Genomic DNA, 19,657 nt, shown 5'->3' on the forward strand with positions numbered 1-19,657 from the left:
TCGGGCGGGCGGGTCTGCCCCGAGCTGTGGGGAGAGGGCGGGGCCGGGCGGGGCCGGAGCGGGGCTGGGACGGCGAGCCGGGCCGACCCTGGAGGGACCTGGGAGCGGGCTGCCGGGAGGGCACTGGGGGCCGCGGGGACCGGGGGGCGCCGCACGTCCAAGGTGCTGTCTTCCCCTTCCCGCCATCCACTGCCCCCCGGCCAGGCCCGGCCCGGGCCTGGATCTACCCCCAACGTATGCGGTACGTGGAGTTTCTTCGGCAAGAAACTCCTCTAAGCTCCCTGAGGCTCATCCTCAGAGCTGGAACTGCGAATCAGCCCATTTTTCAGGAAGGATCGAGGGGTTCAGACTGCGCCTGGGGGGCCTGGGTGATTTAGCTGCGACCTCCAGCCTGATGCAGACCTTTGAGTTTTCTCTCAACACTGCCAACTAGCCTTCAAATCCTAGGCCCCAGGCTCCTCACTTGGTTCCCAAGCTCCACGCAGCCGCGCCCATTTCTCACCTTCCCTCTCTCTGAGGGCCCCTCACGACCCCCCACCTCCAGAACCGGCCTGGAGACGCTGGCCCCACCTGCAGGAGTCAAGGTCACCAGTGCCCCACGCGCCACCGTGTGTGCTCTGGCTGCTGCAGCGACTGGGGAGTCAGGACTGCACCCCTTGGAGGAGCAGAGTCCGCTGCCTACCCCGTCCCCTACTTTTCCTCTTCCTACCTATCTCTTCTCGGACTCCCTCCCCCACCACCCCCCTCGCGGGACGCTGAGTTTCCAATTTACAGCCGTTTCCCACAGCCACTTATTATACACGGAGATTTTATTAAACACTTAATGATGGGGTGCAGGGGGCCTTCTGGCTACACCCTCATTCTCTTCTTCCCCATGAATCGTCTTATCCTCCCTCCTAGCTGGCCACCCACTGCCCACACGAGCCAGTTTTCCTTCCTTCTGGAATGCTGGGGAAGGGAAACCCCAGGCTGGGGACCTGAGAAGACCTGGCCAAGGGCAGGAGCGCCCTCCTCGCTGTACCATCATGAGTGGGCTGGGGCTGAGACCAGAGGCCCTGTCCTCTGAAATGGCAAACATGTTTACAGGCTAAAAATACCCAACAGCCAACTCTGCTGCCAGCCCTGGGGGCTGTGTCCCAGGTCCAGTTACCGGCACAGGGTACAGGCGTGGGGGAGGGAAGAGACAGCCAAAGGAGCCACAGACAGGCAGACACGCAGATAATGGACATAGAAAGGTGGAGACACATGTGGAGACATTCAGACAAGCATAGACATGCAGAGACACAAAGTCAAAGCACAGACTTGGGCACCAACATTCTCTCTCACACACACACACACGCACACACACACGCACACACACACACATGCGCGCGCACACTGACTCAAACCCATGGCAGACAATCAGAAACCCAAACTTTCTAAAGATTCACCTCCACCTCCATTGTGTTCTGCACCCCTTTCCCAGCATCTACCTTATTTAAAAAAAAAAAATCTAAACTTTTCAACTTTGGGATGCTTTCAAAAATAAAAATAAAAACCAAGAGTTATTTCCTATACCAATGGCTTTTAATATTTTATTTCATTTTCAATAACACTTATTCAGCTTTTTAAATATGAACCAAGAATACAAATAAAGTGGCCTGTGATCCTACAAGTCAGATAATCCTTGTTGCTGTTTCTGAAATAAAATCAGACTGTCAGTACAGAAAAGTAGAACAATAAAAAGTAAACATCTCCCCCTCCATCCAGTCCCTCTCCCCAAAAATAACCGCTGTTAGTTTACCAGAGGATTTTTAACTTTATGAAATGAATCGTTTGGTTCCTTGAAAGTGCAAGGGTTTCCAGTGTATACTAAAATGGGAGCTGATTTACAGCTAGGTTTTTCAGAAAGATAGCTCTGATGTGACATATGCCACAAAGATAGGGGGTCTGTACAAAGGGCCATGGGAGTTTGGAGGGAGGGGCTGGAGCAGGAAAGGAAGAGAGGGGAAGGGTGTGGATATTGTCCCCTCACCTCAGCTTGGACTCCGTCAGCCCCCCAGGAGTAAAAGAGCAGAGGCTAGTGTCCTGGGCTTAGGGCCAACTTATCTGCTCCTTTGTTTGTTCTGGCCACCCTCTTGGTCAACAGAGAAGAAGGCGGGAGAGGCGGGTCTGGGAGGCAGCCGCAGAACAGGGATTACTGTCCAGGTACTTCATTCAGGGGTAGGACTGTCAGGATACCTGCTGGGAGGTGGTCCTGGGGACCGGCTCCTGCCCCATTCTAGGCTAGGAGGGTAGAGAAGGGGTAACCTAGACCCTGCCCCCTAAAAAGCCATGATCATGCCTGCCAGACCAAAGCTGGGGTTTCTTAGGTCAGCCTCCTTAGCCCAGGCGAAGGGAATATTTTCAAGTTTTCAATGGAGCAACTGGAGATACACACTTTTAGAAATTCCTGCCAACCCTGCTCCTTCTGCCCACTGCCATAGCCCCCACCTTGCACCCCCCAGAGCTACCTTAATGGTGATTGTACCTGACACTGCTGCAGGCATTTCACATGTCAACTCATTTCATCCTCACACGCAGGAAGGAAATGGTCTCAGAGAGAGAGAGTGATTTACCTAAAATCCCACAACCCTCAGAAGCAGGAATCAAAGCTTCCACCAGCATCTAAGCCTCACGAGGGCAGGAATTCTTTGTTCTCTGCTGTATACTCCATGGCTAGAGCAGTGGCTGGCACCTAGCAATCACTCCAGAACACTTTGTTAAATGAGTGAATGAGTGAACTACAGGTATAACTGGCCCCAAAGCCCTTGTCCTTTATACAACAGCATCCTGTACCCCACGCTTCCCATGAGGGGAAGTCAGCTTCCCCTTGCTCTCAGCCCCAGGGAGCAATTCCCCCATGTGTAGGTCCCCCGTGCAGCTGCACAAACATTTTCTGTGTCCAGAACTGGGCCAGGGGCCGATGGTGGAGGTGGTGGTGGTGGTGGTGCAGGTAACAGAGTACTTGACAACATGGAATCCCTGCCCTCAAGGCGCTCAGCCCAGAAGGAACTATCCTCTGATGCCAATTTATCTTGTACTCTGAGTCCTATGCTTTGGAAAAACTGGATGTTATCTTTCCTTCCAGAATTTTTACAACCCTGCCTTACACCCTCACTCCCCCACAGACACACTATTTTTTAGTTACAAGGAGTCCCCTCAGTTCCAACATTGCAAAGAAAACCTTTGTTTCAGACTTCCTTGTTAATATAAGGGCTACCTAGGGATGTGAGAGGATGTCAGCCCTCCTGCTGGCATTGCACCATCCTTCAGAAGCATCCCACACCACAGTCCTCTAGACTCACTGGAAAAGCTAGGTAAGCTCTTTGGCTCGTCACCATTGGGATACCCCAGCTTCCCCAGAAGTGTCACTCCCTCCCCTGAGGGTTCCCTGATATGTATGTAGTATGTGTGTGATGAACCCTGGGCTCCTTTATTGCCAGGCAACGTGCCTCTGTTTGGTTCTTATTATATCTGTTTCCATAGCGACCACAAAGGGGAGCTCTGTGGGCAGGCCCCATGCCAGGGGATTCCCCTTCCCCACCCTTCTCACCACAGTCCCCTTCTCTGAAATCAGTGTATTATGAGGAAGAAAAGATGCCAACTGCTCAAAGACTCATCATGGCTTTTAAATGCTGATCCCAGAAAGGAAGTGAAGTGTGCAGTCTGCTTGCAGTCTCTTTGAAAACAGACTTTCTCCCCAGATGAGGGCCTTTTGGCATGTCAGCCTTAGAAGCACAGAAATGACTGTCATCCCTTCTTTGAGCCTCCTGGGATCTCCCATACCCCACCTCCACCCCATACCCACACCAGCCCAGAGATGAGCATCCCTGCCAAGCACTAGGCCCTTCTGCATTCACTTTTATCCATTCCTAATCTGTCATCTTCCCCAGTGGAACAGCAAGCTTATTGGGTGATTCTGGGATCCAAACATTATTTTCTAAGCAATTCTCAAACCCTAAACTCCTAACCCAAACTCAAAATAGGAAGCCAAGTCAAACCATCCTCCTTCAGCTCAATTCAAATCTCAGCCTGTGTTTAAACCTCAGGCTTCAAATAAGGAGTTCCTGAATTACGCAGATCAGACAGCTAGGATACCGGAAACCCTCCCATTACACTCAGTCCTAATTGAAATCTTCGGGCCCAAGCAGAACCCAAGTTGAAGCTGATTAGAGAACAAGAGATGAGACACAGGGCCCTGAGTAGAGACTCTGGAAGGTAAGAAGGCAAAGAAAGGCAAAGAGAAGGGGAATAGATGTGAGCAGGGAGAGTGGGGCAGGTGGCCACATTGAGGCAGCAGGATTCCCAGTGGCAGAGAGAGATGGCCTAGAGGCACCTGAGCTGTGGGGGTTGGGATGCTGGGGGAGCAAAAAGATAATAGGAAATGGGGACTGAAGATTAAGGAAAAGAAGTGGCAAAACAGGACTGAATGAGGCTGTGAAGGGAGGGAGGGAGGGAGAGAGAGAAAAAAAGAGCCAAGAGCCGGGAGCTGAGCTAGGGACTGGGTGGATGGACTTGTAAACAGGAGCCGAGGGAGGGAGCTGGAATGAACGGAGCAGCCAACGCCCCAGCCAGCTCCCCTCCCCAGCAGGGAGCAGGGAGCAGGGAGGGAGGGGCTGGGAGAGGGGAACACCAGCCTCCTCTCCCCTTTTTTGGGATCTGCCATTCTCCCATCCTTTCCAAATTCCTCTGCTTTTCCCCCAATTCCCTGGGGACGGGAAGACCAGCCTGGGTTTCTTTCCCTCCTCTGCTCATACTTCCCAAGTCCAGTATAAGGAGATCAGGCTGAGCAGGGAAGGAAGGGCCTAGGCTGCCCAGAGCCTGAGTCACCACATAGTTGAGGTTCCTGTCACTCGAAGTCCCGCCTCTGCTACACCCTGTGCCCTCTGCCCGCCCCAGGACTTGGATCACTGGGGCTGACCCTGCCCCAGGACCTGCTCTACTTCCACGCACCCTACCCAGCGGGTCAGGGCTGCCTTACTCCGGCAGCTGGCAGCCTTAGATATCACCCGCTCCTCACTTCCAAAACCTAGTGTACTTTGTCCACAGCTTTTGAGGGAAGTGCCCTCCTGCTCATCTTAGGAGCAACAGTGACTCAGTGAGTGGCTGCAAGAACTGTGGAAAGAGAAGTATGCACCCTTGATAAGTCACTTCCCCTCTCCGGGCTCCAGTTTCATCTTGGGTAAAAGAAAGGGACGACTTGCTGTGGTCTCCCAGAGGTACATTCTGTAAGACTGAGTCAAAGAGATGGAGAGTTGCTATCAAAGAGAGTGGGATAAAAGGGGTGTGTATGCTAACCCCTGTCCTAACAGTAGGAGTGGGTGGGGTAACGGGCACGGCCACCATAGGGCAGCCAACACCCTAGGCAACTCGGTGACTCAGGTCCCACATAGAGGCCGATCGACAGGAAAGCACCCCGTGGCTCCCCTGTGAGTCAGGGGAAATGTGGATCTCCCTGGAGAATGACTGGCCAGGGTCCCGCTATAACCAGCTCTCCTTTCCACCTAGAAAGCTTCTAATCCCAGTGTGGGCCCCACGTCCTTTAATGAGTGCCCTAACCTCCCTGGCCTAGCTTCCACTCCTGCCTGGCCTTGGCAACCCCCCTGCCCTCAACTCCACAGCCCTCTCTACCCTCCAATGGCTCCCCTGCCCTGCCATGTCCCCTAGTTTACCCCTTGGCTCTGCCCATCCTCACTATCCACCCCCATCCTGGCAGAGCCAGCCAGATGATTGCAAAAGGGCTGAGCCAGCGGGAGAGGCCCTCACATGACAGCTGTTCCTGCTGCAGAGGGGAGGGGGCAGCTGGAAGTAGAGGGGAGGCACATTCCATGGGAGATCTGATCAGAAATAGCCCCAAACCCTGAATGACCACCCAGCTCTGGCTCAGTGCAAGGCCTGCCCATTGTGTAAAGAAGTAAGGTCAACAGGCTCTCTTTGGAATCCTGAGGAAATCAGCAAAACAAAAGGGGGTGGCTACAAGAGGGGAGAGGGCTACAAGAATGAAAAAAATCCAGGAACATCTACACATCCAGGGTCACCAAGGTTACCTTTGCCATTGAACCAGCCCCAGCTGCCCAAGGCATTCTCCCTCGTACAAGAGATTCAAGTGAATAAAGGGCTACTCTCTAGCAACCGCCATTATCCCCCACTCCACCCATCCCTTGGGTGCTGAGGCACTGGGACACCCCAGTCATTCCACTAAAGTACAACGACAGCCTCCTCTGGGAGTCATGCCAGCCTGATTAGAGCAAACAGACAAGAGCAGGTGGCATAGTTTCTCTAACCTTTCTGGAGCGCCAATATTTTAGCTCCATAGCATTAGGGGAAGAATAAAGCGGGTGGGTACCCCAGAATGACATTCAGACATACTGAGGACCAAAGCAAGTTGGGGAAGTTACAGTGGTCTGTAGGTACCACTGACAGGGGAAGTGGGGGAAGCCACAGTCACCCAGGAAAATCCATGTGATGTGGGGAGGGAAAGTTCGGGTTCTGAGGACACGCCATGAAAGGTTGCCATGAAAACCACGGTATTAATTTCAGAAATGACAGGGTGGAGTCTTCAAAGCACTTCATTTCTCTCCCTTCAACATTCTAGACCCTTCCCCCACCCTTCAAAAGGGGAAGTGGCACATTTGGGGCATGTGGGCAGCTGGTGGGATGGGTCTGACCCAGTGTGAGCAGCAGCTATCCAGCTCCAGCTCCAACCAAGAGATGAAGAAAAGACAATCTAGGTCTTTCCTGAAAGAACTTTAAAGGCTTCTGACTTTTTTAATAAGTGACTTAAGCAGAAGCGCCAACAAAGCTAAAATAAATAGCCGCTTATAACCAGTATCTACTGGTTTATCTACAAGCTAAAGCAAGCCTCGGCCTCCCATTCACACTCCAGCCTCTGTAAAGATTTTATCTGCAGTCTAATGCACCTCGGAGCCCCGGCCCCCTCTCCCTGCCTTTCTGGAGGCTCTGAGATTTTGCCCAGTAAGTGGATGAAATCGCCTCCTCCTTCCCCTATCCTATCATTTCTCCAAGATTGTGTCCTGTCCTCAGCCCTGGACCCACTCGCAGCACCCCCCTCCCTTTCCGCCCCCGCGACCCCAGCCCCTGCAGGCGTGAGCCGCGCGGGGATATGAGCTCCAGCGCGAGCCTCTCCGGCATGTCTGAAAAACGACCCAGCCACGGGAGATGTCCCCCCTGCAGGGAGCACCCCCGCCCCGCGCTGGGAGGAGGGGGAGGGGAAAGGGCGGGGCTCTAGCGAAATGCGCGGAGGGAGGGCGGAGTTGGTGGGCGCTCAGCTGGATCCTGGAGGGATCTCAAGTCCCCAGCCCGCGGCGGTGCAGTGACTCAAGGCTCCCCGGGGCAGGGCGGGGACCGAACCAACTACAGATGTACTCTCCCTTCCCCCGCCCCACATCTGCCGCTAGAAACTCCTGCTGTTAATCTCTTCCTTGCCCATCCCGGCAGGGCAGAGGCCCTCCCATTCCCCCCACCCCACCCCCGCCCTTAGGAGACCCAACAGCAAGCCTGCCTGAGGCCACAACCCCCTCCCCTCGGGCCTCCCACCCCACCTCCGGCTTGTGGGTCTTGGCCCTCCCCCAAGCGCAGGCCCGGCCTCCTCCAACAACCTGGCCGCACTTCTCAGCACCAAACCGCCAGAGCGAGAGGCACAGGAGGCAGGACGTGTGGATGAGTCACTCTTCCTGCAGTCTCAGAGGGAGGCTAGGAGGCGGCCAAGCCCCCCCAGGCCAGAACACCCCTGTCCACGTGGGCTGCCAGGCCCGCCCCTGCCCAAGCTGCGGCCCACCCAGCAGAGCCGCCCCCCTTTTCCCGGGCCTCGCAGGCCTGCCCCTTCAAACCTACTTGCACAGCTCGATCTCTCCTGCCTGTCTTCAGGTCCTGGGAAGATTAAGGATACTAGGAAGGTCCTGAAGATTGCACAAGCCAAGGAGCAGGGGGTGTGGAGAGAAATGGAATCTGGGAGGGGAGTCTGACAGGTTCTGTGAGGGAGGCCCCAGCAACCAGCTCAGGGCACACCCTGGTCAGCACCTAGCACTTTTAGATCCTATCCTAGAGGAGTCCAGAAAGCTCAGGAGCAAGATGGGCAGCAAGTTCCCAGTCAACTCAAGACAGAACTACCAAGGGGGCAAACTGAGCGAGAATCAACGCATCCTCACCCAGCTGGATTCCAAATCACAATTCTTCCCTGCCCATCTGTTCGCAGAACCCCAACTGCAGTCAAGGTACCAGCTAGATTACAGTCCTACCCCCTCAAAAGCTAGCAGCCCCCCAACCTGTACCAGGAAAGATCAGCTTCTTCCCCTCCCTAGCCAAGACTGATCCCTGGCTTTGTGCCTGGACTAAAGGGATGGGAAAAAATAACCACTCAGAAACCATAACCTGAAGACCAAAGTCATGACTTTCTGCATATGCCTCAAAATGTGAATCAAACCAGGTTTCCAACTTCACCTGAGCTGTTAAATTTACAGAGAGATCCTCAACGCTCTTCAGAAGACAGAAAAGACCATCTGAGTAGGGGCCAGTTATCTCTGAAAAGGGCATAATAAAAAATTAAGCTCAAAGGAGAAAAAACAGCAACCACTGGTCTGAGCAGGGTTGTTTAAATGACATTTATGACCGCTCTACATTACAGGAAGCAGCAGGGCGTGTTTAGGGTACAGGCTCCAGTGACACCCAGAGTTCAAAACCCTGCCTCCACCACCTAAGCTGTATGATCACAGGCAAGTCAGTTAAATCTCTGAACCCCACACTTCCTTGTAAGAAAGTAGGGATACCCCAGCGATGATCCGCAGCCAGGTTAGGGCCCACAGGCCAGTATATGTTCCAAGGAGTCTGTGCCTCTTCTTGCTGCTTGTCTGCAAGTGTTGAAACTATGACCCTTGGATACTGCTGCTGCCCCACCTCACGGGGCAGCTGTGGGAAGTAGTGTTAAGTCGCTCTGCATGCTGTGCTCTCATCCCATCAGCGGGTATTCTGCCCCTTCACGGGGGAAGGTCTGGAATTAGGTAGTTACAAAGCCCGCGTCACCACCTCCTAACTACATCCAATCTTTCCCAGCTGGCTAGAAGATGGTCATCACAGGAGAGGCAAGGCAATTATAAAAAAAAAAAAAAAAAATCAAAACTGAGGAGACGCCTCTCTTTCTGCTCTTCTGAAGACTTCTCTCCTACACAGGGAGGTCCTGCAGGTTATAGACAATACCCTGCTCCAACATATCTACTCCCCTTTGAAGAAGCCATTACCCACAAAGGAGGCAGGACAGGAAAGAGTTCAATGTTCAGTTTCCTTTAATGACCCCCATTCTCCCTGAAGGGCAGGTGCAGGCAGCTAGGCGATGGCAAGAGATGTTCACTTGAAGATCTTGCCCTGATTGAAGGCTTTGCCCACATGCTGGAAGGCCCCATCCCAGGAAAAGTATTCTCGAACCAGCGTTTGGGTCTCCTCGCTGCTGGGATCCAGTTTCCGCCATGTGTATGACTCGTAGTCCACCTGCCAATCTGGACTCAGCTGGGGAGAAAAAGCCAGGTAAGAAGCATGTGGTCAGGTTACCAGATGCTGTCCCACACCTGTCACTTCCAGTTCAGACACCTGTCATCAGACCCCAGGACTCCTGTGAACATGCCAGCTCCTTCATGGACACATTCCTTGAACTCTCCGGAATGCCCACTGGCTCAGGAATACAAGTGCACTTCCCAAATCCTCACCCCACCCTAAAGAGAGACTCCTCCCCTGCACCTTCCTCACCGGAAAGGCAAGCTCCTGGCCTCGGAAGACCCAGACTCCAGAAATGGAGCTGCTATTGTTGGTTCCAAAGAGAATGACACTGGCAAAGGCATTCTTCCTCAGTTTGTCCAATCGTTGGAACATTCCTGAAGGGCAAAGAACATTCAGCCTTTGAAATCACATCACCCCCTACCTTGTCCTCTCTTCCCCTTTCCAGAGCCACCCTCTGCTCACCAGTGATGAGGTTGCAGCTCATGAATGTCTGGGTGAGCTCTTCAGGGAAGCGGTACTCAGAGTACCACAGGGACCAGCCATCCTTATCAAAGTGCTCCCAAAAATACGGCAGTGCCACGGAGAGTGTGTCCTCGTTAGAGTACTTGCGCTTAAATTCATCCAACACAAAGGTACTGAATGGAGAAAAAAAAAGCAAGGAGGTCAATGTGGAGAAGGTCCTACTGAGACAATAAACAGTTGCCAGGCTAAGAGAAGCTAAGGGTGTTTTCACTCAAATGCACTGCTTTAAAGGAAGAGTCACTGGACTGGCAGATGTGTATCACCTTTCAAGGGAGGAGAGCTGGGGGGTATGAGAGGGGCGCAGGGCGTTCCCTTGTTCCCCACCCACAGCCTAAGTATGTTAGGCACTTGTAGGATGGAACCCAGGAGGGCCCAAGGGAGATCTGCCGCAAGAAAGGCATGGCGAGCTGCTGCCCCCTGGTGGAGACTCACAGCAAGGACTCTTTTTTTTCCTGGCCGGGCCTGTCCTGGGGCTCTTCTCCATGAGTCACACTCAGTTCCTGACTCAACCAACTCCCTGCCCCTGCATCACACAGGCCTCTTTGGGTTACAAACACTATGGCAGCAGTGTAAGTGGTGAATGTTTTCAAGGGGGCTCTACCCCAAATCCTACGCTTGTGTCCTTTAGTTACTCTGCCCAGAAACAAGTTCAGTTGCTGAAAAACCCTCAGGTTCAGGTTATCTTTGAAGCAATCTGGCACACTAAGAGGACACCAGCATTAGTAATAGAAGAGATGTCTCCCCCCATGGTAGGGCTTCTGTTTTTTTTTTTTTTTTCTTTCCTTCCAATTATAAAAACATGCTGGGCTTCCCTGGTGGCGCAGTGGTTAAGAATCCACCTGCCAATGCAGGAGACACGGGTTCGAGCCCTGGGCCAGGAAGATCCCACGTGCCATGGAGCAACTAAGCCTGTGCACCACAACTACTGAGCCTGCACTGTAGAGCCCATGAGCCACAATGACTGAAGTCCAAGCGCTGAGGGCCAGTGCTCCACAGCAAGAGAAGCCACCGCAGTGAGAAGCCCGCCCATTGCAACGAAGAGCAGCCCCTGCTCGCCACAACTAGAGAAAGCCTGTGCGCAACAACAAAGACCCAATACAGCCAAAAATAAAATAAATTTAAAAAAGAAACACAAACACACCCCCCCAAACCACATGCTGACTGAAGAAAATCACTCATGATGCCAGCAAACAAGATAACTACTATTTTAATGTATTTCCCGCTGGCAATTTTCCAAAGATGATTGCATGTACTTCTGTGCCTTACACAATTTGCTCATTTAATACTGTCTGGCTATTGAGAGTGTTTTAATGGCTAAATAATCTTCTACTGCATGAATGTGCCATAAATCTATTATACTGAATGTTTAATTGGTTCAATTATTCACTAGTATAAATAACGTCAACGAACCCTAGTCAGAGAATGTTACCATCCCTTCCTTTACAGATAAGGTTAAGTGTTGTGACTTGCTCACTGTTACAATGCAGCAAAGCAGAGATTCCGTCCTTTAACCCAAGGTCCTAGGTTCCTTCCCAAAAGAGCTTTAATGTCTCAACCACACAAAATAGTGGGGCTGGGGAGTTTTTCTTCACTCTCTCCTTAACTGTTTGAACTTTATCATTCATTACCATGTGTCTATTTTTCCCCCAAAACTGACCACAGGCTCTAAACAGCTCCCCAAACAAGTTTAGCTGAAAGGCCTTAAAAGAACTAAAATTAACTCTGGACAAATGAGTCTTGTCTTTGAAGATATCACCTTTGAGTCATTAAGAATTCTGGGGAAGGGCTTCCTAGGTGGCGCAGTGGTTAAGAATCTGCCCGCCAATGCAGGGGACACGGGTTTGAGCCCTGCTCCGGGAAGATCCCACATGCCGCGGAGCAACTAAGCCCGTGCGCCACAACTACTGAGCCTGTGCTTTAGAGCCCTTGAGCCACAACTATGGAGCCCTTGTGCTGCAACTACTGAAGCCCACGTGCCTAGAGCCTGTGCTTGTCGCAACTAAAAGAAAGCCCACTCACAGCAAAAAAGACCCAACACAGCCAATAAAATAAATTAATTAATTTAAAAAAAAAAAAAAAAAAAAAGGATTCTGGGGAAAATCATCTTGGCAGCCCAGGAGAGCACTATGGTAATGCAAAAATAAGTATTACTAAACATTCCCAAAATGATACCAAAAAAACTGCTAAGTTTAGTAAAGATTTTACATTTACTGCCTGATTTATTTTCTGCCCAGTTTACAGACCCAATATATGTGGATATCTCTAGCTCACAATTAATAGTATCTGTGTTACAACAGCATATATAACTTGGGTTGGTTATCACAGCTTACTTACACATACCAAAAATCCTGATTCAACGTAAATCACTTTGGTTTAGAAAGAAATACATCCTTAAAAGGCAGCTGTGTTAGGAGCCTTCTTGTATGAAGTGCCTGGGAATAAGAGCTCTCAGCTACACCCCAAGTTGCTCCCCAAATAGGAAAGCAGAAGTCCCTAACCGCAACCACCCAGTACTATGTCGCTTACAACTACACACACTTCTTACGCCCACCAATAGTGCATGCTCCTTCATTCCATATACAAATCACTACAAAATGGGGAGGTCAAACACGGTTGCACCCCAACACACCAACTAGTGAAAGGATAGCTGGCTTTAGGAAAGGCAGAGTGAGTGGGCAAGAAAAATAGAAAAGAGAACTAAGTGACATGACCACAGAAAAGACATTTCTCACATTGCTTGAAATTCTAATAAGGTGACTTGCAGCAGTGACTTAAGAAAGATTTGATGGTAGAGAACCAGGCAAGTACTGGGTGTCCCACTTTTTTCACACTAAAAATCTCCCCTTTACCGTACTCTTTCTTCCAAGAACCCCTGCGGCGACTGAAAAGATGATACAGACAACCACCTCATCTACTTCCATCTCCTTGAGGGGTTTAATTCTCTCAGTCTGGTAAACAATCAACCAGACAGGCACTATGTAGCCATGGTCATCATCCTTTCTCTTAGTGAGCAATTTTTATAAAGGCTGATGCATCAGAACAGCAAAAAGACAATCAAAGGATACTGACACGGTATCTGCTGCCTCAGCAAAGCCAGCAAAGCAGAGCAGATGCTAGGCTCTCTGCATCTTCTTCCTTCCCACACCCCTCAATGTATTTGTTCTGAGCGATCCCAAATCTTAACAAGCACATGCAGACCAATCAATTCACCTCCGCACCGAATTCTGGCCCTGGGCCTGTCTGCTTTCTTTGCTAGAAAGGGCGTTCTGATATTCCCAAATAACAGATGCATTCAGAACACATTTTTCTACTTTCAAAAGCCACTGAATTCTTGACGATAAAGTCAGGAAGTTGCTTTATTTGCAACTAAAATAAATCTTTCAATTTTGTAAGGACAATCTAAATTCTAGGCCCGAGCAGTATGAGAGGGACACACATAGGTGAGCACAGGCATTCCTGGGTCCCATGCCCTCTACCCTCCAGCAACCGTACCTCTTGGGCAGGTGAGCAAAGGGATCCTTGGCCTTTGGCTCAGCAGCCAGTGCCTGCTCACATTCATCCAGCTCCTCCTCAGGAGTGGGGGCAGCCGCCTTCTTCTCCTCTTTCCGCTCAGCCTGGGGCTTCTGCTTCTCTTCTCGAGAACCTTTCTCTTTCCGTGGGGTGTCCTTTTTAGGTTGGCTCTCTGCAAACTTTTTAGCTGGTTCAAAGAGAGGCCAAAAAGTCAATGTCTGGCCTCTTTCCACATCCCTCCCAAACCAGGCACAAGCAGAGTAATGGAGGAAAACTGCTGGGTGGGACAACTAAGGGATCTAGACTCTACAATGCCTGCCATCAGTTCGCTCTACATCCTTGAGCAAGAATGCAACCCTCAGCAACAAACACACACACATCATGATTCTATATATTCACACAAATAAGTGGGAGCGTGTGTGTGTATAAGACAAGTGTCACAAAATATGAGCTGCTGTAAGTGATGCCCTACGTTCTGTGGGTCCACATAACCCAAAGGCTAAACAGGAAATCGAGGGGTTGACTAAGCAAACCAGTTCCCCGACCCTGCCTGCATGCCCCCCTACCTCCTCAGGCTTACCATCAAATTGGGCCATTTTCTCACAGAGTTTCACCTCCCCCAGGACAGCCCGAAACTGGGGCTGGTTAATGCAGGTGAGGAACCAGCGATTGGTATTAGGGAAGGCCTGTCGGAAAGAAGGCTCCAGAACCTGCAAGGATGCAAGAGTGGACATAAAGTCAGTGGAGGGAAAGCTCCTGATGTTTCCAGCCAGAAACAGAGACCCTTGTTTCTTTCTACACCAAAGCTCTGGCCCCTAGAAAACAGCTCCCTAGACACCAGCTTTCCCCAGAGGGCTACTGCCCACCTACCTCCTATCTCGCTCGTGCAGTCCAATCCAATTTAACAGACGCTTGGTCCCACCCTCCATTCACTATGAACCTACATGGTAAGAATATATTTATATTGTGCCTCACTCCTTTTACAAAGCCATGTCGTACCTATAATTTCATCTGTCAACAAAATAATAAAAACTATATAAACCACATGATGTGTGAGAGCTATACATATATCAAACTTCGAAAAGTAAATAATGTTAAACAGCAAAAAAGTTTATTTCAGAATAACACACAGTCCTTAAACTTAGCTTCGTGAAAAATTCATTTACCATTTTTTTCAGTTTACCAAGATCAGAGGGAAAATAATCCTGTCAGGGATACACCGCAGTTAGTTCCGTAGTGCTGGTTCTGCAGTACTTTTGGGTTCAAATCCTACTCCACAGCTTCCAAGCTACATGCCCTTGGCGGGTTACAGTTCTCTCACCCACACAACAAGCAGAGACTCACTAAGATGGTCCCTGTTGGGCCTTGACACAGGCCCTGCCACGAAGTAGGCACTTTTTTCTTTGCTATTATCACATTACTATTCTGGACCAGCATCAGTTCAAGAGCTGCTGTTTAGCAACCAGCAACATGCCATCTTCTTTAACCCAATAACCTCAACAGTGATGATTACTACCCTGGTTTTATAACTTCCACAGGGAAAAAAAAAGGGGACAAAAGGAATTCACACACACACACCCCCAACCTACAACCAGTAAGTACTCAAGCCAAGAACGGATCCTAGTTCTCCAAAGATCTTGATGCTGAAGCTATCACCCCTTACCTGTTTTCACAACTAAGCACAAGCAGGCTTCCCGAGGAACACGGGAACAAACTAAACATATTAGCTGCCAAGCAGAAATTAAGGGCAACAGAAAAGTATGGAACTTCTCAGAAGGAGGAAAAGCAGTTGTGGTGTAAGAAGACAGGGTAGGGGATCCGTGGAAAAAGAGAAACAGGGGTGACTTTTTTGACATAAGAGAAGCCATCTTTGGCTTAAGCGATTTTGTGATCTGAACCTGGATGCAATACTTGTTCCTTGTGTTCAAAGTTTTCATAATTAATGATCTTAAGGGAACAAAAGAATGCAGAAACTGGGAATTCCCTGGCAGTCCAGTGGTTAGGACTCTGTGCTTCCAATGCAGGGGAGAAAGGTTCGATCCCTAGTCACGGAACTAAGAACCCACACGCTGTGCAGCATGGGGGAAAAATCGCAGAAACAACTATTATTACAGAAGAGAAGTAACAACAGCAAAGACAGTATATCAGTAGTAAAGACTCCCAGTTGTTTCAGTGGTAAAAGAGTAGCCTGAAGTGCTCAACCACCAGACCAGCTGGAACCTAAGGGACGATGATATTTTCTGACCCTCATGACTTCAATCAACTGGAGTTCAGACTGTCAACCACCCAAACCCTGTCATGAGTATGCATGTACCCCTAGCTTAAAAGCTCCCCAGTCCTGCTGTTGGGAAAGATCCCTGGTGTTTCCTCACTTGCTGAAAGTAGTAAATTCTCCCTTATCCTGATCTCTGGTTTGGTTCGATCTTTTGGCTCAACACCCATCAAGAGGCAAGCCCAGTTTTCTGATAACAGTGGTATTCAACCCTGGAATTTCTAAAGACTAGCTGTTACCTCAGACCCCCTCCCATCAGCAGAATACAGGTAAACAGACTTGCCACTGTTTCTAACCCCCATCTACCCTCTGCCAACCCAGATTCTTTATAAACTTCACCTGTTTATAAAGCCACAACAGGGTGCAGACAACTGTGATGTCAGCCAGCGTCACGCGTTCGCCCACCAGAAAAGTCCTCGTCTTCAAGTGAGCATCCAGCAGCCCCAGAATTCGCCTCACCTCCTCCTTTGCATTCTCTGTGGCCTATTGATTTAAAATGATCAGATGTGGCTGTGGGTACCAACCCCTGTCCTTGCCCCCCTCCCCCAAATAACAGAACTAAGGTAGCTGTTCCACTGAGTCCTGGATCCATTCCAAATGTATCACAAATGAAGCTCTCAATGTTAAATTACTTCATGGTGCAGTCTGGCTTCATTTCCCACTGACTGATCGTAGTCATACATCTTTGAATTTTAGAAGGAACCTTACAGAAACCTCTCATCTGGCCACTCAGACCTCCCACCTCCACTGGGTCTGTTTGACAAAGAATCCAGATACCATCAACAGCCCAGCGCTCCAAACTTAAATCCCGAAGATTAGGTATTTATTATCTATATTCTTAGCATTGCCTTTCCTTAACCTTTTTTCTTTCTTCCCTGTTAGTCAGGAGCTGATGCCACCCCTGCCCTTGGTTTCTCCCGAAGTTCCAAGGCTCACCTGCTTGTTGTGATGCATGATGCCCAAAGTGGGGAACACCCAGGTACTGGCTGGGGGCACTATGTCGCTATCCGCAAAGCTCACCCACTGCACCACCTGCGCTGCTGCCTCAGGAGTACTTCCCCGCAGCTCCTCGTTGCTCACTGCAGAGGCGGAACATAAAGGTCAGAACTTTGGGGTTATGCCAAAACCAATCCAGGTCCCTGCAAATTCCTCTCCTTGTCCACTCCAGCTCCCCTCACCCTCTCCTACATCCCATCACCTCCAGACACGCTCCCATTCCCACAGCCACTGCAAATTACCATAGTAGGCAATGGCATTGCTCTCAAACACACAGAATCCATCGTCGCCCTCAAAGGCTGGAACCTGGGGACAAAACAGTCAAAAGTAAAATACACAGCAGTTTCTCACTAGTCAAGCCCAGAAATTCAATTGCTTTGAATAAAAGTTTTAATATAAGGCTGACAACAGTTGCTAACCAAACTCCTGACACTATCTGAAACTCAAAAACCAAAACTATATGAGTAACTTGCTATCACCTACAATCTGAACTCATGTAAGAAACCACCAAAATTTAGATATTATTAGACACATAAATATATATATAAATATAATCCCTCAAATAAGCAAAAGGCAAGAAACCAAATCCTATATTGCTGTCTATATTACCCAGAGTATTACAGTTCTCCCCTACTGCACTTGATCTCTTCGACACTTAGCATAGCTATTTATCTATCTCTGTAAGCCTCTTGGGCAAGAATTCCACTCATAGCAGGTATCTATTTGTACTGAAATCAGTCAAAACTCATCCTCTCTCCCACAAATACAGAGAGGCCTGTGAATTTTACAGGAAGTCACTGAATAGCTCTGTACTATTTTTAACTACAAATAAATCACAATCATCTCAAAATAAGTTTTTTTAAGTCTCTGAAATGTGGGGGGAAAAAAATATGGAAAGCCCCCTTTTGAAGATGGAGGCCATCTTCAGAGTGATGGAATCTAAGTTCTTGGTTTCTCAGGACCAAAGGCCACTCTCCACTTCCCTACTCACCTTGCCAGCAGGAAATTTACGGAGAAACTCAGGGGTGCGGTTGGTTTGGCCAAAATGGAAGTGGGGTGGTGCGGAGAGCACGCGGACCTGAGCCCCGCTGTACTGAGCGGCAATGAGGGCCTTGAAGGCCCTCCAGTTTTCAGGATATGTGTACAGGGTCTGTGGGGAAAAGATGGGGAATAAAACATTAATGACTAGAAGGGTCCCAGTCCTAAATGTTATCTGGGAATGACTTCCCTGAGTAATCCCGATCTGTTTCAACTCACTCTTTTACTCCCTCTGGTGAACCAAGTTAGTTCTTCTATATCTGCTGTCATGTGTAATCAGAGTCCTTCGAAATACCGAGGACATAACTACACACCAACTACTAAATAAAGCTTGTTGACAGATCTGACCTTCCGTAAGGACGTCTCTAGAAGCAGTCTCTTCCCCTCAAATATATCTCCAAGAAATGCAAAACTTCTAGCTCCCTCACGCTCCATCTGTCCACAAATACACACCCCTCCCTTCCCAGAGCCCTTGTTCATTCATTGATGGTTACTGAGCGCCTGCCTACTCTACTGCTGAGTCGCTCACCCTTCAAAAGCATCACGCTTGTTTCCAAGACACACACACCGACCAAGACATTTCCAAATCCCCCTCCGAATAGCCACAGGAAAACCAAATGGCATCCTCTCTTCCTAACTCAACTTGGGTCTCCCTAAAAACCTTTCAATCCTTGTCATGCATACCATCCTACCGGTCCTGTCCCGCAGTGAGTTCCCTGGGGTTGCCTTCTCCCCATCTGTTAACCTGGCCAGATAGGTCCAACTAGTCTGACTCCACCGTCCGGAGGCTCCTCTCGCTCCCAAACCTCCCCGCCGGACGACCCTTAACCGTGGCCAGCCGTACCTGCCCACAGAGACCCTCCACTTCCCCGTCCCTCCTCTTGCCCCACAAAACGGTCGCCAAAGTTGTCAACCTGCCCGGATCCCACGTCTCAAGGCGGCGATGAACCCGAACTCCTTTCTCAGGCTCCAGAATGCCAGGATCTGGCATCCCTTTACTCCTCTACCCCAGACCCTTCCACCTCTTTGGCCTCCCAGAGCCCCAGCCTCAGTTCCCCTCTGGGGCCTGGAAGCCCTATTCTCCAACAGTACGGTCTCTAGATCCCGGATCAGTTCCCCACTTGGCTCCAGAACCCCTCTGACGCCGGCTGGCCACACTGGAGTAGAGGATGGAGTCGGATAGGATGACCCGAATCGCCAGAGCCGGTAAACTTACCCCAGCCGCCATGGTGATTCCGCAGAGAAAGGGGGTGGGGCTTTCCGCGCTGCCGCAAAGTAAGCCGTCAGGGAGAGAAGGGAGGGGGGAAGGGGAGAACCATGGAGAAACAGCAGCCGGAAAGCGAGGACGACATAGAAGGCTTACGCACGACAATTCGGTGTCCCGCGGCGGCTGAATGGAAAAAGAAGGGGGTGGGGCCTGCTGGCCAGCGCGGAAAAGGCTCGCGCCTGTCTGGTGGTAGACGGCCAATCCAAGTCCAGATGTGGAGGCAGAAGCGCGGAAGGAGGGGAGGCTGTGAGGCCCGCAGTCGCGCCGGGTCCCAGAGGCGTTTGCCTCCGGGTCGCGGGGCCCGCGGTGATTTGATGGACGTCCTGCCAGACCCTTAACATCGTGGTTGTGTGCCACTCATAGGAGCGGAAACCAGTGCGTGGAGGTGGCGGGGTGCCACGTTCCTTTCGTTCCAGCTCTTTCTAGAGGAAAGGGTGTACATCTAACCCAAGCCCCAGTCTGAAAACCTGTGTAAAAGTGAGATTTTTCTATTAAACCACCTTGCAGCACAGGGACGCTGTTAC

The 19,657-nt window shown here is 50.3% G+C and overlaps 1 protein-coding gene across 1 annotated transcript; it reads right to left on the minus strand.

Annotated features, from left to right (window-relative positions):
- Positions 1–9,302: 9,302 nt before the first annotated feature.
- On the minus strand, positions 9,303–19,172 carry EEF1G (eukaryotic translation elongation factor 1 gamma). The gene is made up of 10 exons (XM_057728865.1): positions 19,083–19,172; positions 17,820–17,978; positions 17,071–17,134; positions 16,769–16,911; positions 16,172–16,315; positions 14,141–14,270; positions 13,543–13,747; positions 9,991–10,163; positions 9,778–9,902; positions 9,303–9,540 (listed from the first exon to the last, which is right to left on the minus strand). The coding sequence occupies exons 1-10, from the start codon at positions 19,092–19,094 to the stop codon at positions 9,382–9,384; spliced, it is 1,314 nt and encodes a 437-aa protein (XP_057584848.1). The 5' UTR covers positions 19,095–19,172; the 3' UTR covers positions 9,303–9,381.
- Positions 19,173–19,657: the final 485 nt, after the last annotated feature.

The sequence above is a fragment of the Hippopotamus amphibius genome, chromosome 3 (genome assembly GCF_030028045.1).
Source record: "Hippopotamus amphibius kiboko isolate mHipAmp2 chromosome 3, mHipAmp2.hap2, whole genome shotgun sequence".
NCBI lineage: Eukaryota > Metazoa > Chordata > Mammalia > Artiodactyla > Hippopotamidae > Hippopotamus > Hippopotamus amphibius.